The sequence below is a fragment of the Salmo salar genome, chromosome 09 (genome assembly GCF_965601325.2).
Source record: "Salmo salar chromosome 09, fSalSal1, whole genome shotgun sequence".
NCBI classification, from domain to species: domain Eukaryota; kingdom Metazoa; phylum Chordata; class Actinopteri; order Salmoniformes; family Salmonidae; genus Salmo; species Salmo salar.
In genome coordinates this window covers 148,586,357-148,610,779 of record NC_138299.1, presented here as the reverse complement: position 1 = coordinate 148,610,779, position 24,423 = coordinate 148,586,357, and the positions used below count along the sequence as shown (strand labels likewise).

General features: G+C 44.7%; 1 protein-coding gene across 9 annotated transcripts; it reads left to right on the top strand.

Moving 5' to 3' along the window:
- On the top strand, positions 1-24,011 carry LOC106597045 (von Willebrand factor A domain-containing protein 5A). 9 transcript variants are annotated; one of them, XM_082956419.1, is made up of 20 exons: positions 1-231; positions 3,051-3,101; positions 3,225-3,427; positions 3,756-3,978; positions 4,356-4,531; positions 4,754-4,868; positions 5,905-6,080; positions 6,365-6,453; positions 6,696-6,840; positions 10,627-10,706; positions 13,812-13,926; positions 14,115-14,273; positions 14,466-14,569; positions 21,061-21,278; positions 21,462-21,593; positions 21,760-21,801; positions 22,071-22,112; positions 22,381-22,538; positions 23,043-23,166; positions 23,439-24,011. In XM_082956419.1, exons 2-20 carry the CDS (start codon positions 3,059-3,061, stop codon positions 23,516-23,518), a joined length of 2,424 nt encoding a protein of 807 aa, XP_082812545.1. In that variant the 5' UTR covers positions 1-231; positions 3,051-3,058; the 3' UTR covers positions 23,519-24,011. The 9 variants fall into 9 exon arrangements, with proteins under 9 accessions (XP_082812545.1, XP_082812543.1, XP_082812541.1 ...); XM_082956417.1 differs by having other exon boundaries at positions 22,062-22,112; XM_082956415.1 differs by having other exon boundaries at positions 21,760-21,813; positions 22,062-22,112.
- Positions 24,012-24,423: the final 412 nt, after the last annotated feature.

Here is a 24,423-nt window from a genome sequence, read left to right as displayed (position 1 = left end):
GAGAGAGAGAGAGAGAGAGAGAGAGAGAGAGAGAGAGAGAGAGAGAATATTGTGAAACTCATAACCATGCACAGTCCACCCTAGCTGCACCATATCCAGTGTGCCTTTATAAACCAGGAAGAAGTAGTGCACTCTGATGCATATTCATTATAAACTAAAGTAAAAACTTGTTATTGTTTTTTATCACCTGGACCAGTAAAGCAGTTTTTGAAAACCATCACAGATTTTAAGGTATGTTACACACATGTCTTGTTTGGGATGATTACTTTGTTAACGCATTCAGGTTTTCTACATTTTGAATTACATTTACTATGTTTATTATTGTTGGCCCAAAATTGTTATAAGTAGACTTAGAACCATCCAATTCGATAGGATCCACATATCACAACATTCTATTTTATGGCGGTTTGCTTTAGCTAGCTAGAATAGATGCACAACAAGCAACATGTGACAACTTCTCAGGGTCTGTTCAAGAGTGCGCAACGTTACAAAACGTTCAGAATGTATCATGTTTATTGAACAGACATTAATCACAGGCTCTATAATTCTTTCTGGTAACGCTTCAATTTAAGGGGTCCTTATTATAGTGTAATTACATGTGTAATTACACTAACAAGTATTATAGTTAACTGTAACAACTCATAGTTACAGTGTAATAACAACATGTAACTGGTAGTAATTGCGGTCTGTAATTACAGAGGTGTAACAATGAATGCTTGTTACCATGCTTGTTACAAATGGGCAGGTTTCCACTAAATTCACCAACTTCTTCTCAGCTGCATACAGTAACAACTGTCACAAAGATGATCTCTCATGGATGCGCTGGGTGTCTGAGAGATTATAGCCTATGGTCAATAGGCTCTAATTATTTAGCCTTGAATGTGAACTGTTCAAACTATATCTCCACTCAGTGTTGTTGCTAGCACTTGCCCCCAGAATAAAGTGTTCTATCTGGGTTAACTTGGTTGAATAGGTAAAAACAGATCAGTAGATCAACCTCACTGACTGGGATCTAATATGGGTGGCATCCCAGATGTGGAAAAATACATTATTTCAAAGCATAGTACATGTCATGTTTCCCTGAGTAGATTATAATGAACTTACTAGATGTTACACAGGATTTAGCCCATTCAAAATAAGTGTATGTTGAGGCGTACTTACTTAATTAAGTGATAATGCCCTCGAAGCCGATGTAGGAAGGATATATTGGCACGGCTGTGCCAGATATGAAGTCGAGGGCCGGCAAACCGTGCCAATATATCCTCCAAACACCGGCTTTGAGGGCATTGTCACTTTTATACAATGGGTTACCAACATATTCAAATAATGATTTACATATTTTAATTACAAATATTATGTTGATGAATTTATTCATACTTCCGCAAGATATAGTCCGACACAAATCCTGGGTTGCTACCGAAGCCGGCTGGTAATTCTTTCTATCGGTTGGGTTGGTAGAGATGCGACCCAGTCATTAAGCATTTTTGTTCTGTATCTATGGACGCGACCCAGTCATTTATTCTAAATGTTCCTTTGCATACTGGCTGGCAACGTTCTTATCTCTTGCTTGCTAGCTAGCCATACTATTGCAAACTTACAGTCACGTCAAAAAGTGCAGCCAGAATAACAGCAAACTAGGCACATTTGCATTTGTTTAAGTAGTTTTCTAGTGACATTTATTTGGATACATCTATAACAATGAGCTAATGAGGAGCGATTTCGCCTGGCATTCAAAATGTGCTCGCTCGTCAGGACACTGTTGTTCAGAGGAGCTAGCCAACAACACACCTAGCTAACACAATCACTTCAAACTGAAGCTGGAAAGACTGCAAACTAGCTGACATTTCTTTGTACACATCCATAAACATTATGCCAGCTGATTCAGGATTTCAACTGGCTGAGAAATGCTGCCTCCCTGCCTGTCTGTCTCATCCCAACACATGTATTACTATGGGACAGCTGGAGACCGAATTTGAATATTGAAATAATGTTGAAAATGTCAGAGAGACAGACAGCAAGGTTTATACAAATCTCCGCTGTTGCAAACTAAATGTTAGTATAAAAGAAATGTGGAATAATGTCTAGATGCTTTTTATAGTGGAGATCAATTTTATAAATTGCTGGGCTGGGCTGATGAGACAGTGGATTGCGCATTCAGATGGAACAGAGTAAATATGCATGTTAATGTCATAGATTTAGCTGGTGGTAACTTGTGGAATGGACACCGGCTGGAATGTGGTTTTAACCAATCAACATTCAGGATTAGACCCACCTGTTGTATAATTATAATTAAAGTGTACTTATACAGTAAATTAACCATCCTGAAAACCTGGCCCTCATTTTAAAGGTGCAATGTGTACAATATGTTACGAATTAGTAATTAGCGCAATATGTTACGAATTTTAAAAATCTATGATATGTTGAGAATTTTGATTTGTTGTGGCTAACGTCAGCTGGGTGGCTAGGTGGCTAACACTAGCTAGGCTAGGGGTTAGGGGTTAAGGTTAGGGTTAGGAGTTAGGTTAAATGGTTAAGGTTAGGGTTAGGGTTATGTGGAAGGGTTAGCTAACATACTAAGCAATCGCAAAGTAGCTCAAAAGTAGTAAGTAGTTGAAAAGTTGCTAATTAGCTAAAATACTAAAGTTGTCTGTGATGAGATTCGAACATGCAACTTTTGGATTGCTTGATGTTCTTTTTATACGCCTTCCCATCCACTCCGACCAACAACACTACTTTAATTTTTACCTAAAGTAACCTATCTTATGCAACCATACCAAACATAACTTATACTAATTTGAGTGTCCCGGATTTACATGTAGTATGTTACGTCTTGTCTATGAGACCACTCTGGTTGTTTATTTAGCATATGACGAATACATTTGATTTGATTTGTATGAGTAAATACAGCACTGTATGTTCCCTCTCCTAAGAAGACCAATGTTGTATTATTGCCAGGTTTTATCAATATTGATACAGTACAAATCAATATTCCAACAGGGCCTGTTTCCCAGTAAGAGGACAATAATATGACACCTGACTTCCCCATTCAGGTGCCAAAATGGTGAACTGCTGTGGATTGGTAACTGTCAAGAATAAACCAGGTACTGTTTGAAAGCAGAAATTGTTGTTTACTTCCCATGTCTATGTGGATTTTCCTTCTCCCAGTCATGAGCTCTCATTGGTATCTTGTTTATCCTCTCTCCATCCATCGCTCTCTCTCTCAGTGCCTCTGAAGAGTATTGCTGTGGAGGTGAGTGTCCAGGGGCATGTGGCCACTGTGAGCTCCACTCTGCAGTATGAGAACCAGGAGGAGAGCCCCCTGGAGGCCATCTTTGTTTTCCCTCTGCCAGGAGAGGCTGCTGTCTGCAGGTTCAGCGCCAAGATAGGACAGTCTGAGGTGGTGGCTGAGGTTCAGGAGAAACAGAAGGTGAGGGGAAATGACAAGTCAACAACGAGACAAATGCAACAACGCAGATCTACAAAAGTATAATTTATAGTTGGATTCAGGTTAATTTCATGTTTATAACAATCAATAACATGTTAGTACAAATGTTACTAGTGTAGTTACATCATTACTACACAGGTTTAAGAACAACTTGGTGTAAAGTCTTACTGGGCAGCTATACCCAATTGGTTAACCAAGCAGTCTATGACTTGCGGAGCTTCAAGAATCAGTATTATCCTTTTGACCGCTCTCATATCACTATTGCCTCAGGCTGATGATGCGTCCTTGTGATCCTCTGTCCCCCTCTCAGGCGCGGGAGCAGTATGATGATTCGTTGAGCTTGGGCCAGCAGGCCTTCCTATTGGAGGAGAGTGATGAGAGCCCGGATGTGTTCAAGCTGAGTGTAGGTAGTCTGCCTCCAGGGGAGAAGGCCTCTGTCAGCCTGGACTATGTGACAGAGCTGGCTGTACAGGCTGACGATGGCCTGAGGCTCTGCCTTCCCGCCGTGCTCAACCCCCGCTATCAACCCCAGGGTAAGAACATGGGCCCCTGTATGGAGAGACACAAACCAGTAATACATCAGAGTGCAGTGTAAAACCTTGTGGGCAGCAGTGTGACTAGGAACCAGCAGCTGGTCCCAGAGGGTGGTGGTCTTCAGTCCTGCTCTTGGAGACCCACAGGGGGTGGTGCAGGCTTTAGTTCCAGTCCAGCTTATACACATATCTGATTGAATTAATCAAGGTCTTGTGAGTTGTTGAGTTGAAAGGTGCTGGGCTGGAACAAAAACATGCTAAGTGCTGGGCTGGAATAAAAACATGCTAATTTGTGGGTCTCTCTCTTCTCTCTATCCTTCTTTCTTCTCTCTCTGTCTCTCCCTCCTCCTCCCTCCCTGACCCCAACTTTCTCTAAGGGTCAGACATTGTTAGTGGTGGCAGTGCCCTGGTGTCCTCGGTGCCCGCTGGTTCTGTGCCCTACAGTCTGTCCCTCAGTGCCCGAGTGTCGTCCCCTCATCCCATCTCTAGAGTAGAGTCCAACTGTCCCCTGGACCCGCTCAACTACCTCAACACAGAGAAAACTCAAGCCACGGTACTGTGTGTGTGTGTGTGTGTGTGTGTGTGTGTGTGTGTGTGTGTGTGTGTGTGTGTGTGTGTGTGTGTGTGTGTGTGTGTGTGTGTGTGTGTGTGTGGGGGGGGGGGGGGGGATACGTTATATCTGTGTGTATGCACCATGAACCATCAGAATCCTTCATAGTTGTTACATTCCCTCTCTGACTGCTCTGTCTTCATGTGAATGTTGTTCTAACTGCAGGTCAGTCTGGCTGCAGGTCATCAGTTTGACCGGGACGTTGAGCTGTTGTTGTATTACCAAGACACCCATCAGCCTACTGCTATAGTAGAGGCAGCACAGACTTCTGCCAAGCCAGGTGAGGGGGGGTGGGTGTACTCTGTTGTAGATGTGTGGATATGACATCAATGAGTAGGCTACTACCTTAATTCATCTTTACATAGAGGAACATGGTGAGACAGTAGATACAGTAGATGTAGTGTAGAGATGGAGAAAGGCTGTTCTCTCTCTCTCTCTCTCTCTCTCTCTTTCTCTCTCTCTCTCTCTCTCGTCTCTTCTCTCTCTCTCTCTCTCTCTCTCTCTCTTCTCTCTCTCTCTCTCGCTCTCTCTCTGTCTTTCTCTCTCTCTCGCTCTCATTCTCTCTCTCTCTCTTTCTCTCTCAAATCAATTAAAAGTGCTTCATTGGCATGGGAAACATATGTTTACATTGCCAAAGCAAGTGAAATAGATAATAAACAAAAGTGAAACAAGCAATAAACAATTAACAGTAAAAATTACACTCTCAGAAGTTCTAAAGGAATAGAGACATTTCAAATGACATATTATGTCTATATACAGTGTTGTAACAATGTGCAAATACTTAAAGTACAAAAGGGAAAATAAATATGGGTTGTATTTACAATGGTGTTTGTTCTTCACTGGTTGCCCTTTTCTTGTGGCAACAGGTCATAAATCTTGCTGCTGTGATTGCAAACGGTGGTATTTCACCCAATAGATATGGGAGTTTATTAAAATTGGATTTGTTTTGACATTTTTTGTGTGTCTGTGTAATCTGAGGGAAATATGTGTCTGTAATATGGCTATACATTTGGCAGGAGGTTAGGAAGGTCAGCTCAGTTTCCACATCATTTTGTGGGAAGTGTGCACATGGCCTGTCTTCTCTTGATACCCAGGTATGCTTTCGGCAGCCTCTCTCAATAGCAAAACTATGCTCACTGAGTCTGTACATAGTCAAAGCTTTCCTTAACTTTGGGCCAGTCACAGTGGTCAGGTATTCTGCCACTGTGAACTCTCTGTTTAGGGCCAATTTGCATTCCAGCTTGTTCTCTCTCTCTCTCTCTCTCTCTCTCTCCTCTCTCTCTCCTCTCTCTCTCCTCTCTCTCACTCTCTCCCAGGCTCTCTGATGGGCGACCCAATGGTTATGCTGAGCATGTACCCAGAGTTCCCCAAGGATGTGATGTCATTGATGACCTCACACGGGGAGTTCCTGTTTGTTGTGGATTGCTCTGGCAGCATGTCATGCCCCATGCACAATGGGTCTGGGGCTCAGGACCGCATCGGCAGTGCCAGGGTACACACACACACACACACACACACACACACACACACACACACACACACACACACACACACACACACACACACACACACACACACACACACACACACACACACACACACACACACACACACCCCCCCCCCCCCCCCCCCCTCTCAATCTGCACAGGATTCACCAAGAGATGGTTTAGAGTGAAATCCAGTACACAGTGGTTACGCTGTAGTCTTCTGGTCTTTAAGATTGTCCTATATGGTTTATTGAAGAGTAAAGGCACTTGTTGAATTTCTCTCTTGCAGGATACTCTGCTGCTCTTGCTGAAAAGCCTGCCAATGGGCTGCTACTTCAACATCATCGGTTTTGGGTCCAGATATGAGTCCTTCTTTCCGTGAGTGTTCTCTCCTTCCAACCCTCGTCTCAGTCAATTCAAGTCAGTGTCTGAGAGCTTCCGTTTTTTACAAACACATTTAGCTGTGTCATTCTAGGGTTTTATCATGTATGTTGCACCAGGTAGTCACAATCCAAAGATAATCAGTGACAGTGTTTGACAGTTACTGTTTGTCTTGGGTCTGTAATATGTTGTGGTGATGACCCTTTGTCCTTCTGTGTGTGTGTCTATCTGGACATCAGTAAGAGTGTGGAGTACAGCCAGAAGACTATGGATGAGGCTCTGCAGAAGGTGAAGGCAATGAGGGCTGACCAGGGAGGTACAGAGATCCTCCAGCCTTTAAAACATATCTACAGCCAGCCCTGCCTCCCTGACCAGCCCAGACAGGTAACTTACACACCTTACATAAACAAACACCCCATAGATAAATGTGTCTGCACTTTCTGTAACGATGGTTCCATTGAGAAGCTCATGCATTACTTTACTGTGGGTTATACAGTGACAGTAGGGAAGATCTTTACTGTGGGTTATACAGTGACAGTAGGGATGATCTTTACTGTGGGTTATACAGTGACAGTAGAGATGATCTTTACTGTGGGTTATACAGTGACATTAGGGATGATCTTTACTGTGGGTTATACAGTGACAGTAGGGATGATCTTTACTGTGGGTTATACAGTGACAGTAGGGATGATCTTTACTGTGGGTAATACAGTGACCGTAGCGATGATCTTTACTGTGGGTTATGCAGTGACAGTAGGGATGATCTTTACTGTGGGTTATACAGTGACAGTAGGGATGATCTTAACTGTGGGTTATACAGTGACAGTAGGGATGATCTTTACTGTGGGTTATGCAGTGACATTAGGGATGATCTTTACTGTGGGTTATACAGTGACAGTAGGGATGATCTTTACTGTGGGTTATACAGTGACAGTAGGGATGATCTTTACTGTGGGTTATACAGTGACATTAGGGATGATCTTTACTGTGGGTTATACAGTGACAGTAGGGATGATCTTTACTGTGGGTTATACAGTGACAGTAGGGATGATCTTTACTGTGGGTTATACAGTGACAGTAGGGATGATCTTTACTGTGGGTTATACAGTGACATTAGGGATGATCTTTACTGTGGGTAATACAGTGACAGTAGGGATGATCTTTACTGTGGGTTATACAGTGACAGTAGGGATGATCTTTACTGTGGGTTATACAGTGACATTAGGGATGATCTTTACTGTGGGTTATACAGTGACATTAGGGATGATCTTTACTGTGGGTTATACAGTGACAGTAGGGATGAACTTTACTGTGGGTTATACAGTGACAGTAGGGATTACGTTTTTCATCAGCTGTTCAACCAAAATTATAATTTTATGTCCTTTTATCTACTCTACTTTGTTTTGTTAATGCATCATGTGTATAGATGACGTAATGTGTCATAACTTTTACCAAGAATGTAGTTGATTTAATGTATTATAGATGATGCCAAAGGAACCACTGTACCATGTTTGACTAGACTTGTTTTTTAGGGTCTAAAAAATATCTGAGTGGTCAACAATTAATGCTATTAATGTTAATGTTCATATTTGTATCATTGTGGTGCGAGTGACACTTTAATATTTGTATCATTGTGGAGCGAGTGACACTTTAATATTTGTATCATTGTGGAGCGAGTGACACTTTAATATTTGTCTCATTGTGGACCGAGTGATACTTTAATATTTGAATCATTGTGGAGCGAGTGACACTTTAATATTTGTATCATTGTGGAGCGAGTGACACTTTAATATTTGAATCATTGTGGAGCGAGTGACACTTTAATATTTGAATCATTGTGGAGCGAGTGACACTTTAATATTTGTATCATTGTGGAGCGAGTGACACTTTAATATTTGTATCATTGTGGAGCGAGTGACACTTTAATATTTGTATCATTGTGGAGCGAGTGACACTTTAATATTTGTATCATTGTGGAGCGAGTGACACTTTAATATTTGTATCATTGTGGAGCGAGTGACACTTTAATATTTGTATCATTGTGGAGCGAGTGACACTTTAATATTTGTATCATTGTGGTGCGAGTGATACTTTAATATTTGAATCATTGTGGAGCGAGTGACACTTTAATATTTGTATCATTGTGGAGCGAGTGACACTTTAATATTTGTATCATTGTGGAGCGAGTGACACTTTAATATTTGTATCATTGTGGAGCGAGTGACACTTTAATATTTGAATCATTGTGGAGCGAGTGACAGTTTAATATTTGTATCATTGTGGAGCGAGTGACAATTTAATATTTGTATCATTGTGGAGCGAGTGACACTTTAATATTTGTATCATTGTGGAGCGAGTGACACTTTAATATTTGTATCATTGTGGAGCGAGTGACACTTTAATATTTTAATCATTGTGGAGCGAGTGACACTTTAATATTTGTATCATTGTGGAGCGAGTGACACTTTAATATTTGTATCATTGTGGAGCGAGTGACACTTTAATATTTGTATCATTGTGGAGCGAGTGACACTTTAATATTTGTATCATTGTGGAGCGAGTGACACTTTAATATTTGTATCATTGTGGAGCGAGTGACACTTTAATATTTGAATCATTGTGGAGCGAGTGACACTTTAATATTTGTATCATTGTGGAGCGAGTGACACTTTAATATTTTTATCTAACCTCTAATCTCCTATCTGAAATTACTTATACATACCACACACAATGTAATTCATACAGTTTCCTCCTGAAACACCTGAAACTATATGAACCTGGGTCTCCCACGGGAGCAACCAATGTCTTAGACCATGAGGAAATTCCCTCTTGGGCTGAGGGCAGACACTGTTTTTTTAAGTCCGCGGGCGAGGCTACCTCATCACATGACCATGACTGACTCATGTCCGCTACACATGACTACACTCACATGTACTGTCTGTTCACTACAATGTCATGTTTAGTTACAGAAATACACCCAACCAATGGCACGTTAAGTTACAGAGTTACAACGAACCAATGGCATGTTTAGTTACAGAGTAACACCCAACCAATGACATGTTTAGTTACAGAGTTACACCCATCCAATGGCATGTTTAGTTAGAGTTACACCCATCCAGTGGCATGTTTAGTTACAGAGTTACACCCAACCAATGGCATTTTTAGTTAGAGTTACACCCAACCAATGGCATGTTTAGTTACAGAGTTATACCCAACCAATGGCATGTTTATTTACAGAGTTACACCCAACCAATGGCACGTTTAGTTACAGAGTTACACCCAACCAATTGCATGTTAGGTTACAGAGTTACACCCAGCCAATGGCATGTTTAGTTACAGAGTTACCTCCAACCAATGGCATGTTTAGTTAGAGTTAAACCCAACCAATGGCATGTTTAGTTACAGAGTTACACCCAACCAATGGCATGTTTAGTTACAGAGTTACACCCAACCAATGGCATGTTTAGTTACAGAGTTACATCCAACCAATGGCATGTTTAGTTACAGAGTTACACCCAACCAATGGCACGTTTAGTTACAGAGTTACACCAAACCAATGGCATGTTTAGTTACAGAGTTACACCCAACCAATGGCATGTTTAGTTACAGAGTTACACCCAACCAATGGCATGTTTAGTTACAGAGTTACACCCAACCAATGTTTCATTTAGTTACAGAGTTACACCCAATCAATGGCATGTTTAGTTACAGAGTTACACCCAACCAGAGGCATGTTTAGTTAGAGTTACACCCAACCAATGGCATGTTTAGTTAGAGTTACACCCAACCAATGGCATGTTTAGTTACAGAGTTACACCCAACCAATGGCATGTTTAGTTACACCCAACCAATGGCATGTTTAGTTACAGAGTTACACCCAACCAATGGCATGTTTAGTTACAGAGTTACACCCAACCAATGGCATGTTTAGTTACAGAGTTACACCCTACCAATGGCATGTTTAGTTACAGAGTTACACCCTACCAATGGCATGTTTAGTTCCAGAGTTACACCCAACCAAACAGTATCTTTTGACTGTGTGGTATTTATAGTTCTTACTGGTACATCAAATAGACTTGTGTTTTTCGTTGCTGAGGAAACATTCTCTGTATACTTCAAGGCTGCATGTACATTATTTCACATTAACACATGATGAACTGTCGTCCTCAGCTCTTCTTGTTCACTGACGGTGAGGTGAGGAACACCAAGAAAGTCCTGGATCTGGTGAAGGCAAATGCCGGTTCTCACAGGTGGGACCACAATCACTGTTTCTCCTATCATAACCTAGTTTTGGCAGGGCTTCCATAGATAACTTTATTACCTCCCACCTGAAAGGTAAAAGACAGTTCGAAAATGACTGCGAGGGTAGGTGGGGTGGTCCAAAATAGGGGAGTTTTGTTTTGCTTTGGGGAGGGTAGTGGTGGTTTTTATTGGACACAGGGGAGGGTAGTGGTGTTTTTATTGGACACAGGGGAGGGTAGTGTGGTTTTTATTGGACACAGGGGAGGGTAGTGGTGTTTTTATTGGACACAGGGGAGGGTAGTGGTGTTTTTATTGGACACAGGGGAGGGTAGTGTGGTTTTTATTGGACACAGGGGAGGGTAGTGGTGTTTTTATTGGACACAGGGAGGGTAGTGGGGTTTGTATTGGACACAGGGGAGGGTAGTGGTGTTTTTATTGGACACAGGGGAGGGTAGTGTGGTTTTTATTGGACACAGGGGAGGGTAGTGGTATTTTTATTGGACACAGGGGAGGGTAGTGGTGTTTTTATTGGACACAGGGGAGGGTAGTGGTGTTTTTATTGGACACAGGGGAGGGTAGTGTGGTGTTTTTATTGGACACAGGGGAGGGTAGTGGTGTTTTTATTGGACACAGGGGAGGGTAGTGTGGTTTTTATTGGACATAGGGGAGGGTAGTGGTGTTTTTATTGGACACAGGGGAGGGTAGTGGTGTTTTTATTGGACACAGGGGAGGGTAGTGTGGTTTTTATTGGACACAGGGGAGGGTAGTGTGTTTTTTATTGGACACAGGGGAGGGTAGTGGTGTTTTTATTGGACACAGGGGAGGGTAGTGGTGTTTTTATTGGACACAGGGGAGGGTAGTGGTGTTTGTATTGGACACAGGGGAGGGTAGTGGTGTTTTTATTGGACACAGGGAGGGTAGTGGTGTTTTTATTGGACACAGGGGAGGGTAGTGGTGTTTTTATTGGACACAGGGGAGGGTAGTGGTATTTTTATTGGCACAGGGCTGGGTAGTGGTGTTTTTATTGGACACAGGGGAGGGTAGTGGTGTTTTTATTGGCACAGGGGAGGGTAGTGGTGGTTTTATTGGACGCAGGGGAGGGTAGTGGTGTTTTTATTGGACACAGGGGAGGGTAGTGTGGTTTTTATTGGACACAGGGGAGGGTAGTGTGGTTTTTATTGGACACAGGGGAGGGTAGTGGTGTTTTTATTGGACACAGGGGAGGGTAGTGGTGTTTTTATTGGACACAGGGGAGGGTAGTGGTGTTTTTATTGGACACAGGGGAGGGTAGTGGTGTTTTTATTGGACACAGGGGAGGGTAGTGTGGTTTTTATTGGACACAGGGGAGGGTAGTGGTGTTTTTATTGGACACAGGGGAGGGTAGTGGTGTTTTTATTGGACACAGGGGAGGGTAGTGGGGTTTGTATTGGACACAGGGGAGGGTAGTGGTGTTTTTATTGGACACAGGGGAGGGTAGTGGTATTTTTATTGGACACAGGGGAGGGTAGTGGTGTTTTTATTGGACACAGGGGAGGGTAGTGTGGTTTTTATTGGACACAGGGGAGGGTAGTGGTGTTTTTATTGGACACAGGGAGGGTAGTGGGGTTTGTATTGGACACAGGGGAGGGTAGTGGTGTTTTTATTGGACACAGGGGAGGGTAGTGTGGTTTTTATTGGACACAGGGGAGGGTAGTGGTGTTTTTATTGGACACAGGGGAGGGTAGTGGTGTTTTTATTGGCACAGGGGAGGGTAGTGTGGTTTTTATTGGACACAGGGGAGGGTAGTGGTGTTTTTATTGGACACAGGGGAGGGTAGTGTGGTTTTTATTGGACATAGGGGAGGGTAGTGGTGTTTTTATTGGACACAGGTTGAGGGTAGTGGTGTTTTTATTGGACACAGGGGAGGGTAGTGTGGTTTTTATTGGACACAGGGGAGGTTAGTGTGTTTTTTATTGGACACAGGGGAGGGTAGTGGTGTTTTTATTGGACACAGGGAGGGTAGTGGTGTTTTTATTGGACACAGGGGAGGGTAGTGGTGTTTTTATTGGCACAGGGGAGGGTAGTGGTGTTTTTATTGGACACAGGGGAGGGTAGTGGTGTTTTTATTGGACACAGGGGAGGGTAGTGGTGTTTTTATTGGACACAGGGGAGGGTAGTGGTGTTTTTATTGGACACAGGGAGGGTAGTGGTGATTTTATTGGACACAGGGGAGGGTAGTGGTGTTTTTATTGGCACAGGGGAGGGTAGTGGTGTTTTTATTGGACACAGGGGAGGGTAGTGGTGTTTTTATTGGACACAGGTGAGGGTAGTGGTGTTTTTATTGGACACAGGGGAGGGTAGTGGTGTTTTTATTGGACACAGGGGAGGGTAGTGGTGTTTTTATTGGACACAGGGGAGGGTAGTGGTGGTTTTTATTGGACACAGGGGAGGGTAGTGTGGTTTTTATTGGACACAGGGGAGGGTAGTGGTGGTTTTATTGGACACAGGGGAGGGTAGTGGTGTTTTTATTGGACACAGGGGAGGGTAGTGGTGTTTTTATTGGACACAGGGGAGGGTAGTGTGGTTTTTATTGGACATAGGGGAGGGTAGTGGTGTTTTTATTGGACACAGGGGAGGGTAGTGGTGTTTTTATTGGACACAGGGGAGGGTAGTGTGGTTTTTATTGGACACAGGGGAGGGTAGTGGTGTTTTTATTGGACATAGGGGAGGGTAGTGGTGTTTTTATTGGACACAGGGGAGGGTAGTGGTGTTTTTATTGGACACAGGGGAGGGTAGTGGTGTTTTTATTGGACACAGGGGAGGGTAGTGGTGTTTTTATTGGACACAGGGGAGGGTAGTGTGGTTTTTATTGGACACAGGGGAGGGTAGTGTGTTTTTTATTGGACGCAGGGGAGGGTAGTGTGGTGCGGAGTAGACCTGACAGTAGGTTAGGGTTCTTTCACCCCTGTGAGAAAACAAAAGCTTCTGTATTGATGATTCTTCCTGTACAGTTATGTTTTAAGTCAGTCAGCCCACAAGCACAAGAAAACGGTACCAGTGATTTGTTTGATGGGCTTATTTTGGTATTTGACAACAACAACAATTATACTGTTTCCCTGGTGTGTCCCTGCCAGGTGCTTCTCCTTTGGGATCGGGGAGGGGGCCAGCTCTGCTCTCATCTCTGGGGTGGCCAAGCAGGGTGGAGGGCACGCACAGTTTATCACAGGACAGGACAGGATGCAGCCCAAAGTAAGAGAGTTTATGAGTGAGTGTGTGAGTGTGTGTGTGCATACGTAAAGAGAGGGCTGTATTGGTTAGACATGTTTTATTACCTCCCTTCTTCTCTCTCCCTTTTCCCCCTCCATCGCTCCCTTCACTCTCCTCCCTTTTTTTACCTCCCCCGCCCCTCCCTCACTCCCTTCACTCTCCTCCCTCAGGTGATGCAGTCCCTCCGGTTTGCCCTGCAGCCGGCTGTGGTGGACATCTCAGTCAAGTGGAATGTCCCAAAGGGAGTGTCTGTCACCCCTCTGTCTCCACCAATCAGAATGCTCTTCCAGGGTCAAAGGGCACTGCTGTATGCCCAGATCACTGGGGAGGTGGGGGCTCTGCCTTCTCCTGTTATGAGTGTTAATATTGTTTAACATACAGTATGTCAATGTTCAAAGGGCACTGGTAAGGTCATAACTATTTGTTTGGTCACAGTCCACGTGTTTCACTCAAGCCCATATTTCCTTGTTTTCTCTCTATATTGTTCTGTCTCTCTTTCTTTCTCTATCTCCTTCTCTCAGAGCTCAGGGGACACAGAGGGCTCAGTGACAGTGAAGTACAGCCTGGCTGAGCAGCCTGTTGAGAACCAGCTGAGCTTCAGTCTCAAGCCTGCAGAGGACACTGGGTAGAAACAACACTGTTTATACTGTTTACAGTGTGCAGGCCTTGGTCAGACTACATTAAGGGAATGTGCCACCACTTTCAGACAAGACTGCCATGACGCTCCATTAACAGAAACAGTGCCAGCACTGCTAATGCATTTCAGCTATGTAGTATGATTTGATACATTTAGTAGATACCCCCATCCCATCTTCAATCCTCCTCTCTTAATCTCTCTATCCCTCCTCTCCCACACTCCACCATCTTAATCTCTATCCCTCCTCTCCCCCACTCCACCATCTTAATCTCTATCCCTCCACTCCCTCACTCCACCATCTTAATTTCTATCCCTCCTCTCTACCATCTTAATCTCTATCCCTCCACTCCCTCACTCCAACATCTTAATCTCTATCCTTCCTCTCCACCATCTTAATCTCTATCCCTCCTCTCCCTCACTCCACCATCTTAATCTCTCTATCCCTCCACTCCCCCACTCCACCATCTTAATCTCTCTATCCCTCCACTCCCCCACTCCAACATCTTAATCTCTCTATCCCTCCTCTCCCTCACCCCACCACCTATACCTCTCTATCCCTCCTCTCCCTCACCCCACCATGTATACCTCTCTATCCCTCCTCTCGCTCACTCCAACATCTTAATATCTCTATCCTTCCTCTCCCCCACTCCACCATCTTAATCTTTATCCCTCCACTCCCCCACTCCACCATCTTAATCTCTATCCCTCCTCTCCCTCACTCCAACATCTTAATCTCTATCCCTCCACTCCCCCACTCCACCATCTTAATCACTCTATCCCTCCACTCCCCCACTCCAACATCTTAATCTCTCTATCCCTCCTGTCCCTCACTCCACCATCTTAATCTCTATCCCTCCACTCCCCCACTCCACCATCTTAATCTCTCTATCCCTCCTCTCCCCCACTCCACCATCTTAATATCTCTATCCCTCCTCTCTCCCACTCCACCATCTTAATCTTTATCCCTCCACTCCCCCACTCCACCATCTTAATCTCTCTATCCCTCCTCTCTCCCACTCCACCATCTTAATCTTTATCCCTCCACTCCCCCACTCCACCATCTTAATCTCTATCCCTCCTCTCCCTCACTCCACCATCTTAATCTCTCTATCCCTCCACTCCCCCACTCCACCATCTTAATCTCTCTATCCCTCCACTCCCCCACTCCAACATCTTAATCTCTCTATCCCTCCTCTCCCTCACCCCACCACCTATACCTCTCTATCCCTCCTCTCCCTCACCCCACCATGTATACCTCTCTATCCCTCCTCTCCCTCACTCCACCATCTTAATATCTCTATCCCTCCACTCCCCCACTCCACCATCTTAATCTCTCTATCCCTCCACTCCCCCACTCCAACATCTTAATCTCTCTATCCCTCCTCTCCCTCACCCCACCATCTATACCTCTCTATCCCCCCTCTCCCTCACCCCACCATCTATACCTCTCTATCCCTCCTCTCCCTCACTCCAACATCTTAATCTCTCTATCCATTTTACATTTACATTTAAGTCATTTAGCAGACGCTCTAATCCAGAGCGACTTACAAATTGGTGCATTCACCTTATGATATCCAGTGGAACAACCACTTTACAATAGTGCATCTAAATCTTTTTTTGGGGGGGGGGTTAGAAGGATTACTTTATCCTATCCCAGGTATTCCTTAAAGAGGTGGGGTTTCAGGTGTCTCCGGAAGGTGGTGATTGACTCCGCTGTCCTGGCGTCGTGAGGGAGCTTGTTCCACCATAGGGGTGCCAGAGCGGCGAACAGTTTTGACTGGGCTGAGCGGGAACTGTGCTTCCTCAGAGGTAGGGGGGCCAGCAGGCCAGAGGTGGATGAGCGCAGTGCCCTCGTTTGGGTGTAGGGACTGATCAGAGCCTGAAGGTACGGAGGTGCCGTTCCCCTCACGGCTCCGTAGGCAAGCACCATGGTCTTGTAGCGGATGCGAGCTTCAACTGGAAGCCAGTGGAGAGAGCGGAGGAGCGGGGTGACGTGAGAGAACTTGGGAAGGTTGAACACCAGACGGGGTGCGGACTCCTGGATGAGTTGTAGGGGTTTAATGGCACAGGCAGGGAGCCCAGCCAACAGCGAGTTGCAGTAATCCAGACGGGAGATGACAAGTGCCTGGATTAGGACCCGCGCCGCTTCCTGTGTGAGGCAGGGTCGTACTCTGCGAATGTTGTAGAGCATGAACCTACAGGATCGGGTCACCGCCTTGATGTTAGTGGAGAACGACAGGGTGTTGTCCAGGGTCACGCCAAGGTTCTTAGCACTCTGGGAGGAGGACACAATGGAGTTGTCAACCGTGATGGCGAGATCATGGAACGGGCAGTCCTTCCCCGGGAGGAAAAGCAGCTCCGTCTTGCTGAGGTTCAGCTTGAGGTGGTGATCCGTCATCCACACTGATATGTCTGCCAGACATGCAGAGATGCGATTCGCCACCTGGTTATCAGAAGGGGGAAAGGAGAAGATTAATTGAGTGTCGTCTGCATAGCAATGATAGGAGAGACCATGTGAGGATATGACAGAGCCAAGTGACTTGGTGTATAGCGAGAATAGGAGAGGGCCTAGAACAGAGCCCTGGGGGACACCAGTGGTGAGAGCACGTGGTGCGGAGACAGATTCTCGCCACGCCACCTGGTAGGAGCGACCTGTCAGGTAGGACGCAATCCAAGCGTGGGCCGCGCCGGAGATGCCCAACTCGGAGAGGGTGGAGAGGAGGATCTGGTGGTTCACAGTATCAAAGGCAGCAGATAGGTCTAGAAGGATGAGAGCAGAGGAGAGAGAGTTAGCTTTAGCAGTGCGGAGAGCCTCCGTGACACAGAGAAGAGCAATCTCAGTTGAATGACCAGTCTTGAAACCTGACTGATTTGGATCAAGAAGGTCATTCTGAGAGAGATAGCAAGAGAGCTGGCCAAGGACGGCACGTTCAAGAGTTTTGGAGAGAAAAGAAAGAAGGGATACTGGTCTGTAGTTGTTGACATCGGAGGGATCGAGTGTAGGTTTTTTCAGAAGGGGTGCAACTCTCGCTCTCTTGAAGACGGAAGGGACGTAGCCAGCGGTCAAGGATGAGTTGATGAGCGAGGTGAGGTAAGGGAGAAGGTCTCTGGAAATGGTCTGGAGAAGAGAGGAGGGGATAGGGTCAAGTGGGCAGGTTGTTGGGCGGCCGGCCGTCACAAGACGCGAGATTTCATCTGGAGAGAGGGGGGAGAAAGAGGTCAAAGCACAGGGTAGGGCAGTGTGAGCAGGACCAGCGGTGTCGTTTGACTTAACCTCTTACATCTAGATGTTCTGCTAGCGGAACACCTGCTCCAATATCCAATGATGGGCGTGGCGCGAATTACAAATTCCTCTAAAATCCGAAAACTTCAATTTTTCAAACATATGACTATTTTACAGCATTTTAAAGACAAGACTCTCGTTAATCTAACCACACTGTCCGATTTCAAAAAGGCTTTACAGCGAAAGCAAAACATTAGATTATGTCAGCAGAGTACCCAGCTAGAAATAATCAGACACCCATTTTTCAAGTTAGCATATAATGTCACAAAAAACAAAACCACAGCTAAATGCAGCACTAACCTTTGATGATCTTCATCAGATGACAACCCTAGGACATTATGTTATACAATGCATGCATGTTTTGTTCAATCAAGTTCATATTTATATCAAAAACCAGCTTTTTACATTAGCATGTGACGTTCAGAACTAGCATACCCCCCGCAAACATCCGGTGAATTTACTAAATTACTCACGATAAACGTTCACAAAAAACATAACAATTATTTTAAGAATTATAGATACAGAACTCCTCTATGCACTCGATATGTCCGATTTTAAAATAGCTTTTCGGTGAAAGCACATTTTGCAATATTCTCAGTAGATAGCCCAGCCATCACGGCTAGCCATTTAGACACCGACCAAGTTTAGCCCTGATCAAACTCCGATTTACTATTACAAAAGTTTCATTACCTTTGTTGTCTTCGTCAGAATGCACTCCCAGGACTGCTACTTCAATAACAAATGTTGGTTTGGTCCAAAATAATCCATCGTTATATCCGAATAGCGGCGTTTTGTTCGTGCGTTCCAGACACTAACCATAAATGGTAAATCAGGGTCGCGAGCATGGCGCAATTCGTGACAAAAGATTTCTAAATATTCCATTACCGTACTTCGAAACATGTCAACCGCTGTTTAAAATCCATTTTTATGCCATTTTTCTCGTAAAAAAGCGAGAATTATCCGACCGGGAATCTCCGTTTAGCTAAACAGAGGAAAGTAAACAAAGCTTTCGGTCGACGCGGGCACGAGCCTGAGTCTCACAGTACTGTAACCAGCCACTACCCAAACGCGCTACTTTGTTTCAACCAGAGCCTGCAAAGTCACGATTCAGCATTTTGCCACCTTCTGAGAGTCCATGTGAGCCGTAGAAAGTGTCACATAAGAGCAGAGATCCCCTGTAATTGATAGAGATAATCAACAAGGCCAAGAAATGGTCAGACAGGGTACTTCCTGTACAGAATCTTCTCAGGTTTTGGCCTGCCAAATGAGTTCTGTTATACTCACAGACACCATTCAAACAGTTTTAGAAACTTTGGAGTGTTTTCTATCCAAAGCTAATAATTATATGCATATTCTAGTTTCTGGGCAGGAGTACTAATCAGATTAAATCGGGTACGTTTTTTATCCGTCCGTGAAAATACTGCCCCCTAGCCATAACAGATTAACAAACGAGGATCGGATGTCGTCGTTCTTCCTTTCAAAATGGGTTGAGGAGGCCAAATCAGGAGATAGGTTGGAGAAGGTTTGAGCAGAGGGAAGAGATGATAGGATGGAAGAGGAGAGAGTAGCGGGAGAGAGAGAGCGAAGGTTGCGACGGCGCAATATCATCCGAGTAGGGGCAGAGTGAGAAGTGTTGGAGGAGAGCGAGAGGGAAAAGGATACAAGGTAGTGGTCGGAGACTTGGAGGGGAGTTGCAATGAGATTAGTGGAAGAACAGCATCTAGTAAAGATGAGGTCAAGCGTATTGCCTGCCTTGTGAGTAGGGGGGAAAGGTGAGAGGGTGAGGTCAAAAGAGGAGAGGAGTGGAAAGAAGGAGGCAGAGAGGAATGAGTCAAAGGTAGACGTAGTGAGGTTAAAGTCACCCAGAACTGTGAGAGGTGAGCCATCCTCAGGAAAGGAACTTATCAAGGCGTCAAGCTCATTGATGAACTCTCCAAGGGAACCTGGAGGGCGATAAATGATAAGGATGTTAAGCTTGAAAGGGCTGGTAACTGTGACAGCATGGAATTCAAAGGAGGCGATAGACAGATGGGTCAGGTGAGAAAGAGAGAATGTCCACTTGGGAGAGATGAGGATTCCAGTGCCACCACCCCGCTGGCCAGATGCTCTCGGGGTATGCGAGAACACGTGGGCAGACGAGGAGAGAGCAGTAGGAGTAGCAGTGTTTTCTGTGGTAATCCATGTTTCCGTCAGCGCCAAGAAGTCGAGGGACTGGAGGGTAGCATAGGCTGAGATGAACTCTGCCTTGTTGGCCGCAGACCGGCAGTTCCAGAGGCTGCCGGAGACCTGGAACTCCACGTGGGTCATGCGCGCTGGGACCACCAGGTTAGAGTGGCAGCGGCCACGCGGTGTGAAGCGTTTGTATGGCCTGTGCAGAGGGGAGAGAACAGGGATAGACAGACACATAGTTGACAAGCTACAGAAGAGGCTACGCTAATGCAAAGGAGATTGGAATGACAAGTGGACTACACGTCTCGAATGTTCAGAAAGTTAAGCTTACGTTGCAAAAATCTTATTGACTAAAAAGATACAGTACTGCTGGCTGGTGAAGTAGGCTAGCTAGCAGTGGCTGCGTTGTTGACTTTGTTTGAAAGTGTAGCTGGCTAGGTAACCTCGATAGTTTCAGTACTACACAATTATCATGATACAAAGACAACTATGTAGCTAGCTAACATAACACTAATCAAGACGTTCCTTTGTAATGTATTTAGTTTCTACAATGCTGCTCGTCGGTAATAGTTGGCTAGGTTTGGACGATGGCATCGCGGGGGACGAAAATAGCTGGCTAGCTAACCTCGATAATTACTCTAAACTACACAATTATCAAACTATGACAAAGACAACTATGTAGCTAGCTAACACTACACTAGTCAAATCGTTCCGTTGTAATGTATTAGTTTCTACAGTGCTGCTATTCGGTAAAGGTTGGCTAGCTAGCAGTGGGTTTGATGATGACTAGGTGTGTTGACTAAGTCTGGAGTCTGGAGAACGGCGTCGCGTCGCGGCTGGCTAGCTAACCTCGATAATTACTCTAAACTACACAATTATCTTAGATACAAAGACAGCAAAGACAACTATGTAGCTAGCTAACACTACACTACACTAATCCCTCCTCTCCCCCACTCCACCATCTTAATCTCTCTTTCCCTCCACTCTCCCACTCCACCATCTTAATCTCTCTGTCCCTCCTCTCCAGACTGACCGTCCACAGGCTGGGGGCTCGAACCCTGATCCGCTGCATGGAGATGGAAGAGAGACAGGGGGGTGGAGAGAAGAAGGGAGTGAAAGAGAAGGTGGTTGAGCTCAGTGTCCAATCAGGAGTGAGCAGTGCCTTTACTGCCTTCATCGCTGTCCACAAAGTAGATGGAAAGGCTGTGCAAGGACCGATGCTACGCAGACAAGTCCCCACGCCAAGTGAGTGAGTGAGTGAGTGAGTGTATGTGACAGAGAGGCTGTGCAAAGAAATGATTTAATGCAGATTTAATGTATAGAGTGTGGAATGTGTGATAGGTGCGAGCTTATTCATAAATGTGTGCTGTGTGTTCCTTTATGTTTGTAACCCAGTGACCTGTGTGTTGTTGCTTTCTTCTTTCTCAGTGTTGTGTCAGAGCTCCATGACCATGCTGGGTAGCACGGCTATGCCCTGGTCTATGCTCTGTTCTAAGCCCAAGATGATGGGTATGCACAGGAGGATGGACAGGGGTCGAAAGGGAGCTTTACTGGCAAAAGGTCTGTGGTACTTTACAGCACAAGGACTTTACCACTGTTTTTAGGGTTAGGGTTCAAGTTTGGGTGACCCAGTTAGCCACTGGTGCTGTAATGGAACAGTTAAGGTATTAGGTATATAACCGTTTCTATCATTTGTAACCGTTCTGACCATTTGAAGTTCCATCAGACTCTCGTGATGATGTATCAGACTCCGACATACAATATGGAGGTAATTATAAAGGTTAATATCTGTGTTAACCTCATTTCAAATACCTGTTGTTCACATGAGAATTGTAACACAGTTGGATACTTCTCAAAGCGTATCTATTTATTGTGATTGTATTACTCAAGCCCAGTACAAGGACTTTACCACTGTTTTTAGGGTTAGAGTTTGGGTGACCCAGTTAGCCACTGGTGCTGTAATGGAACAGTTAAGGTATTAGGTATATAACCGTTTCTATCATTTGTAACCATTCTGACCATTTGAAGTTCCATCAGACTCTGGTGATGATGTATCAGACTCCGACATACAATATGGAGGTAATTATAAAGGTTAATATCTGTGTTAACCTCATTTCAAATACCTGTTGTTCACATGAGAATTGTAACACAGTTGGATACTTCTCAAAGGGTATCCATTTATTGTGATTGTATTACTCAAGCCCAGTACAAGGACTTTACCACTGTTTTTAGGGTTAGGGTTGGGGTGACCCAGTTAGCCACTGGTGCTATAATTGAACAGTTAAGGTACTAGATATGTGACTGTTTGATCAGTTGTAACCGTTCTGACCATTTGTTGACCCATCAGGCTTTGACTGTCCAGCCCCAGCCTCTAATCCTGCAATGGACCCTCTCCTCCAGCTGATCTCCCTCCAGAAGGCCTCTGGTTCCTGGGTCCTGGAGGCAGCGTTGGCTGAGGTGCTGGGGAAGACTGAGGAGGAGTTGGCCAAGCCAAAGCCTGCACCGGTAGGTCCACAGAAATAAACTGAGACTCAGCAATATGAGCGTGCTGCAAGACTCTGCACTCACAGAGTATCTGCACGTATGCTCTGTAGAAAGACCATCAGCTCTGGACAAAGGCATGATGACCATTGAACTGAATCTCACCATGATTCCCATGTCTCAGTATTCTTATCTTCTGCCTCTTTCCTCTCTTTCTCACCATGTCTCTCTCTCTCTTTCTCTTCATGTCTCTCTTTCTCTTTCCTTTACGCTCTCTGTCTGTCTGTCTGTCTGTCTGTCTGTCTGTCTGTCTGTCTGTCTGTCTGTCTGTCTGTCTGTCTGTCTGTCTGTCTGTCTGTCTGTCTGTCTGTCTGTCTGTCTGTCTGTCTCACTCACTCACTCACTCACTCACTCACTCACTCACTCACTCACTCACTCACTCACTCACTCACTCACTCACTCACTCACTCACTCACTCACTCACTCACTCACTCACTCACTCACTCACTCACTCACTCACTCACTCAGGTGGACCAGGAAGTGTGGGCCACGGTTCTAGCCCTGGTATGGCTCTATGGGTTCAAGATGGAGGCTCAGGAGGAGTGGCAGTTTCTGGCCATGAAGGCAGTATCATGGATCCAGGCTCAGAAAGGTAGCTATAACTCACTCTCATAGTCCTGGCATCTAAACTCTTGGCCTTCATCTAACCTGATTGGAAATAAACTGTTTAGGTGAATGCAATTTCCTGGTAGGGATCCACTGTATTACTTAAATGACAAATATATGTATTTTGAGTAGAATCATTCACAATACAATGTTGGTGGTATTTTGTCTTCTAACAAGTGTTTGAAGATACATTTTGCCTACCTTTGTCCCCATAATGCCACAGTATAATGATCCCTGTCCTGGTGATGTGTGTTTCAGTGGCCAGTGTGTCCGAGTGTGTCCAGGCTGGAAACACCCTTCTGGGTTGCCAGGTGCAGAAAGAAACCCTGGGACTCTGAGACGTTCACCCTGCTTGTCCTCTCTCTGTCCCCCACACTCCTGCTACTCTACCTGGGGTCAGATATACACGCAACCCCACCTGCTCCTGGTCCCCTCCTCAAAACAACATGGTGGAACTAGTTACTGTACCGGTCTGAACAAGCCTAATTATCAACCTCTTACCTATATTAGCCTACTGTCATTTAATGTAGGGGCACTTATGTATCTCAATGTATTGGTTGTTATTAACATATCAACATGAATCTATGTATTACATATACAGCTATACTTGTTAGACTTTGCTTTGGTTATCATTTCCATATAGGCTACTGGAAACAATGTGTTAACAGTACTTGTCATCACTAACCAAAATGCTTGGTAAAATAGAAAGCTAGATGAGTGCCTTTCCTAGTGCCTTTACAGTGTGATCATGTAACACTGTCTATATTCATGTATTTGCTCATATTTTACCACTGTACTTTAAAATCATATGATAAAATCAATTATAATCTACATGTTGATTGGTAATTTTATCTATTTTATTAATGACTCCACTCTCTTCCTTCTTCATGGAACTAAATTATAATCTACATGTTGATTGGTAATTTTATCTATTTTATTAATGATCCCAGTCTCTGTTCTTTCTGCATGGAACCTAGATCAGGAGTGGCCAACCCCTCCTGGAGAGCCACTGGGTGTGCAGGCTTTTGTTCCAGCCCTGCTCTAACACACCTGGATAATTAGTCCTACACCTCATCCTCTCATCAGGACCTTGATAAGCTGAATAAAGGGTTTAATCTGGGCTGGAACAGAAACCTGCACCTCCAATAGCTCTCCAGTAGTGTTGGGTAACTCCTGATGAAGATGAGTAGGGAGGCTAGAAGACCACGTTGAATATAGGTCAGTGTGTTATGATACTGGAAGG

Coding starts and splice junctions, on each gene's coding strand:
- LOC106597045 (XM_082956413.1), top strand. CDS start 3,059: ATGGTGAACTGCTGTGGATTGGTAACTGTCAAGAATAAACCAG. Junction 3,102..3,224: donor AACTGTCAAGAATAAACCAG/GTACTGTTTGAA, acceptor TCTCTCTCTCAG/TGCCTCTGAAGAGTATTGCT. Junction 10,707..13,811: donor GCAAATGCCGGTTCTCACAG/GTGGGACCACAA, acceptor TGTCCCTGCCAG/GTGCTTCTCCTTTGGGATCG.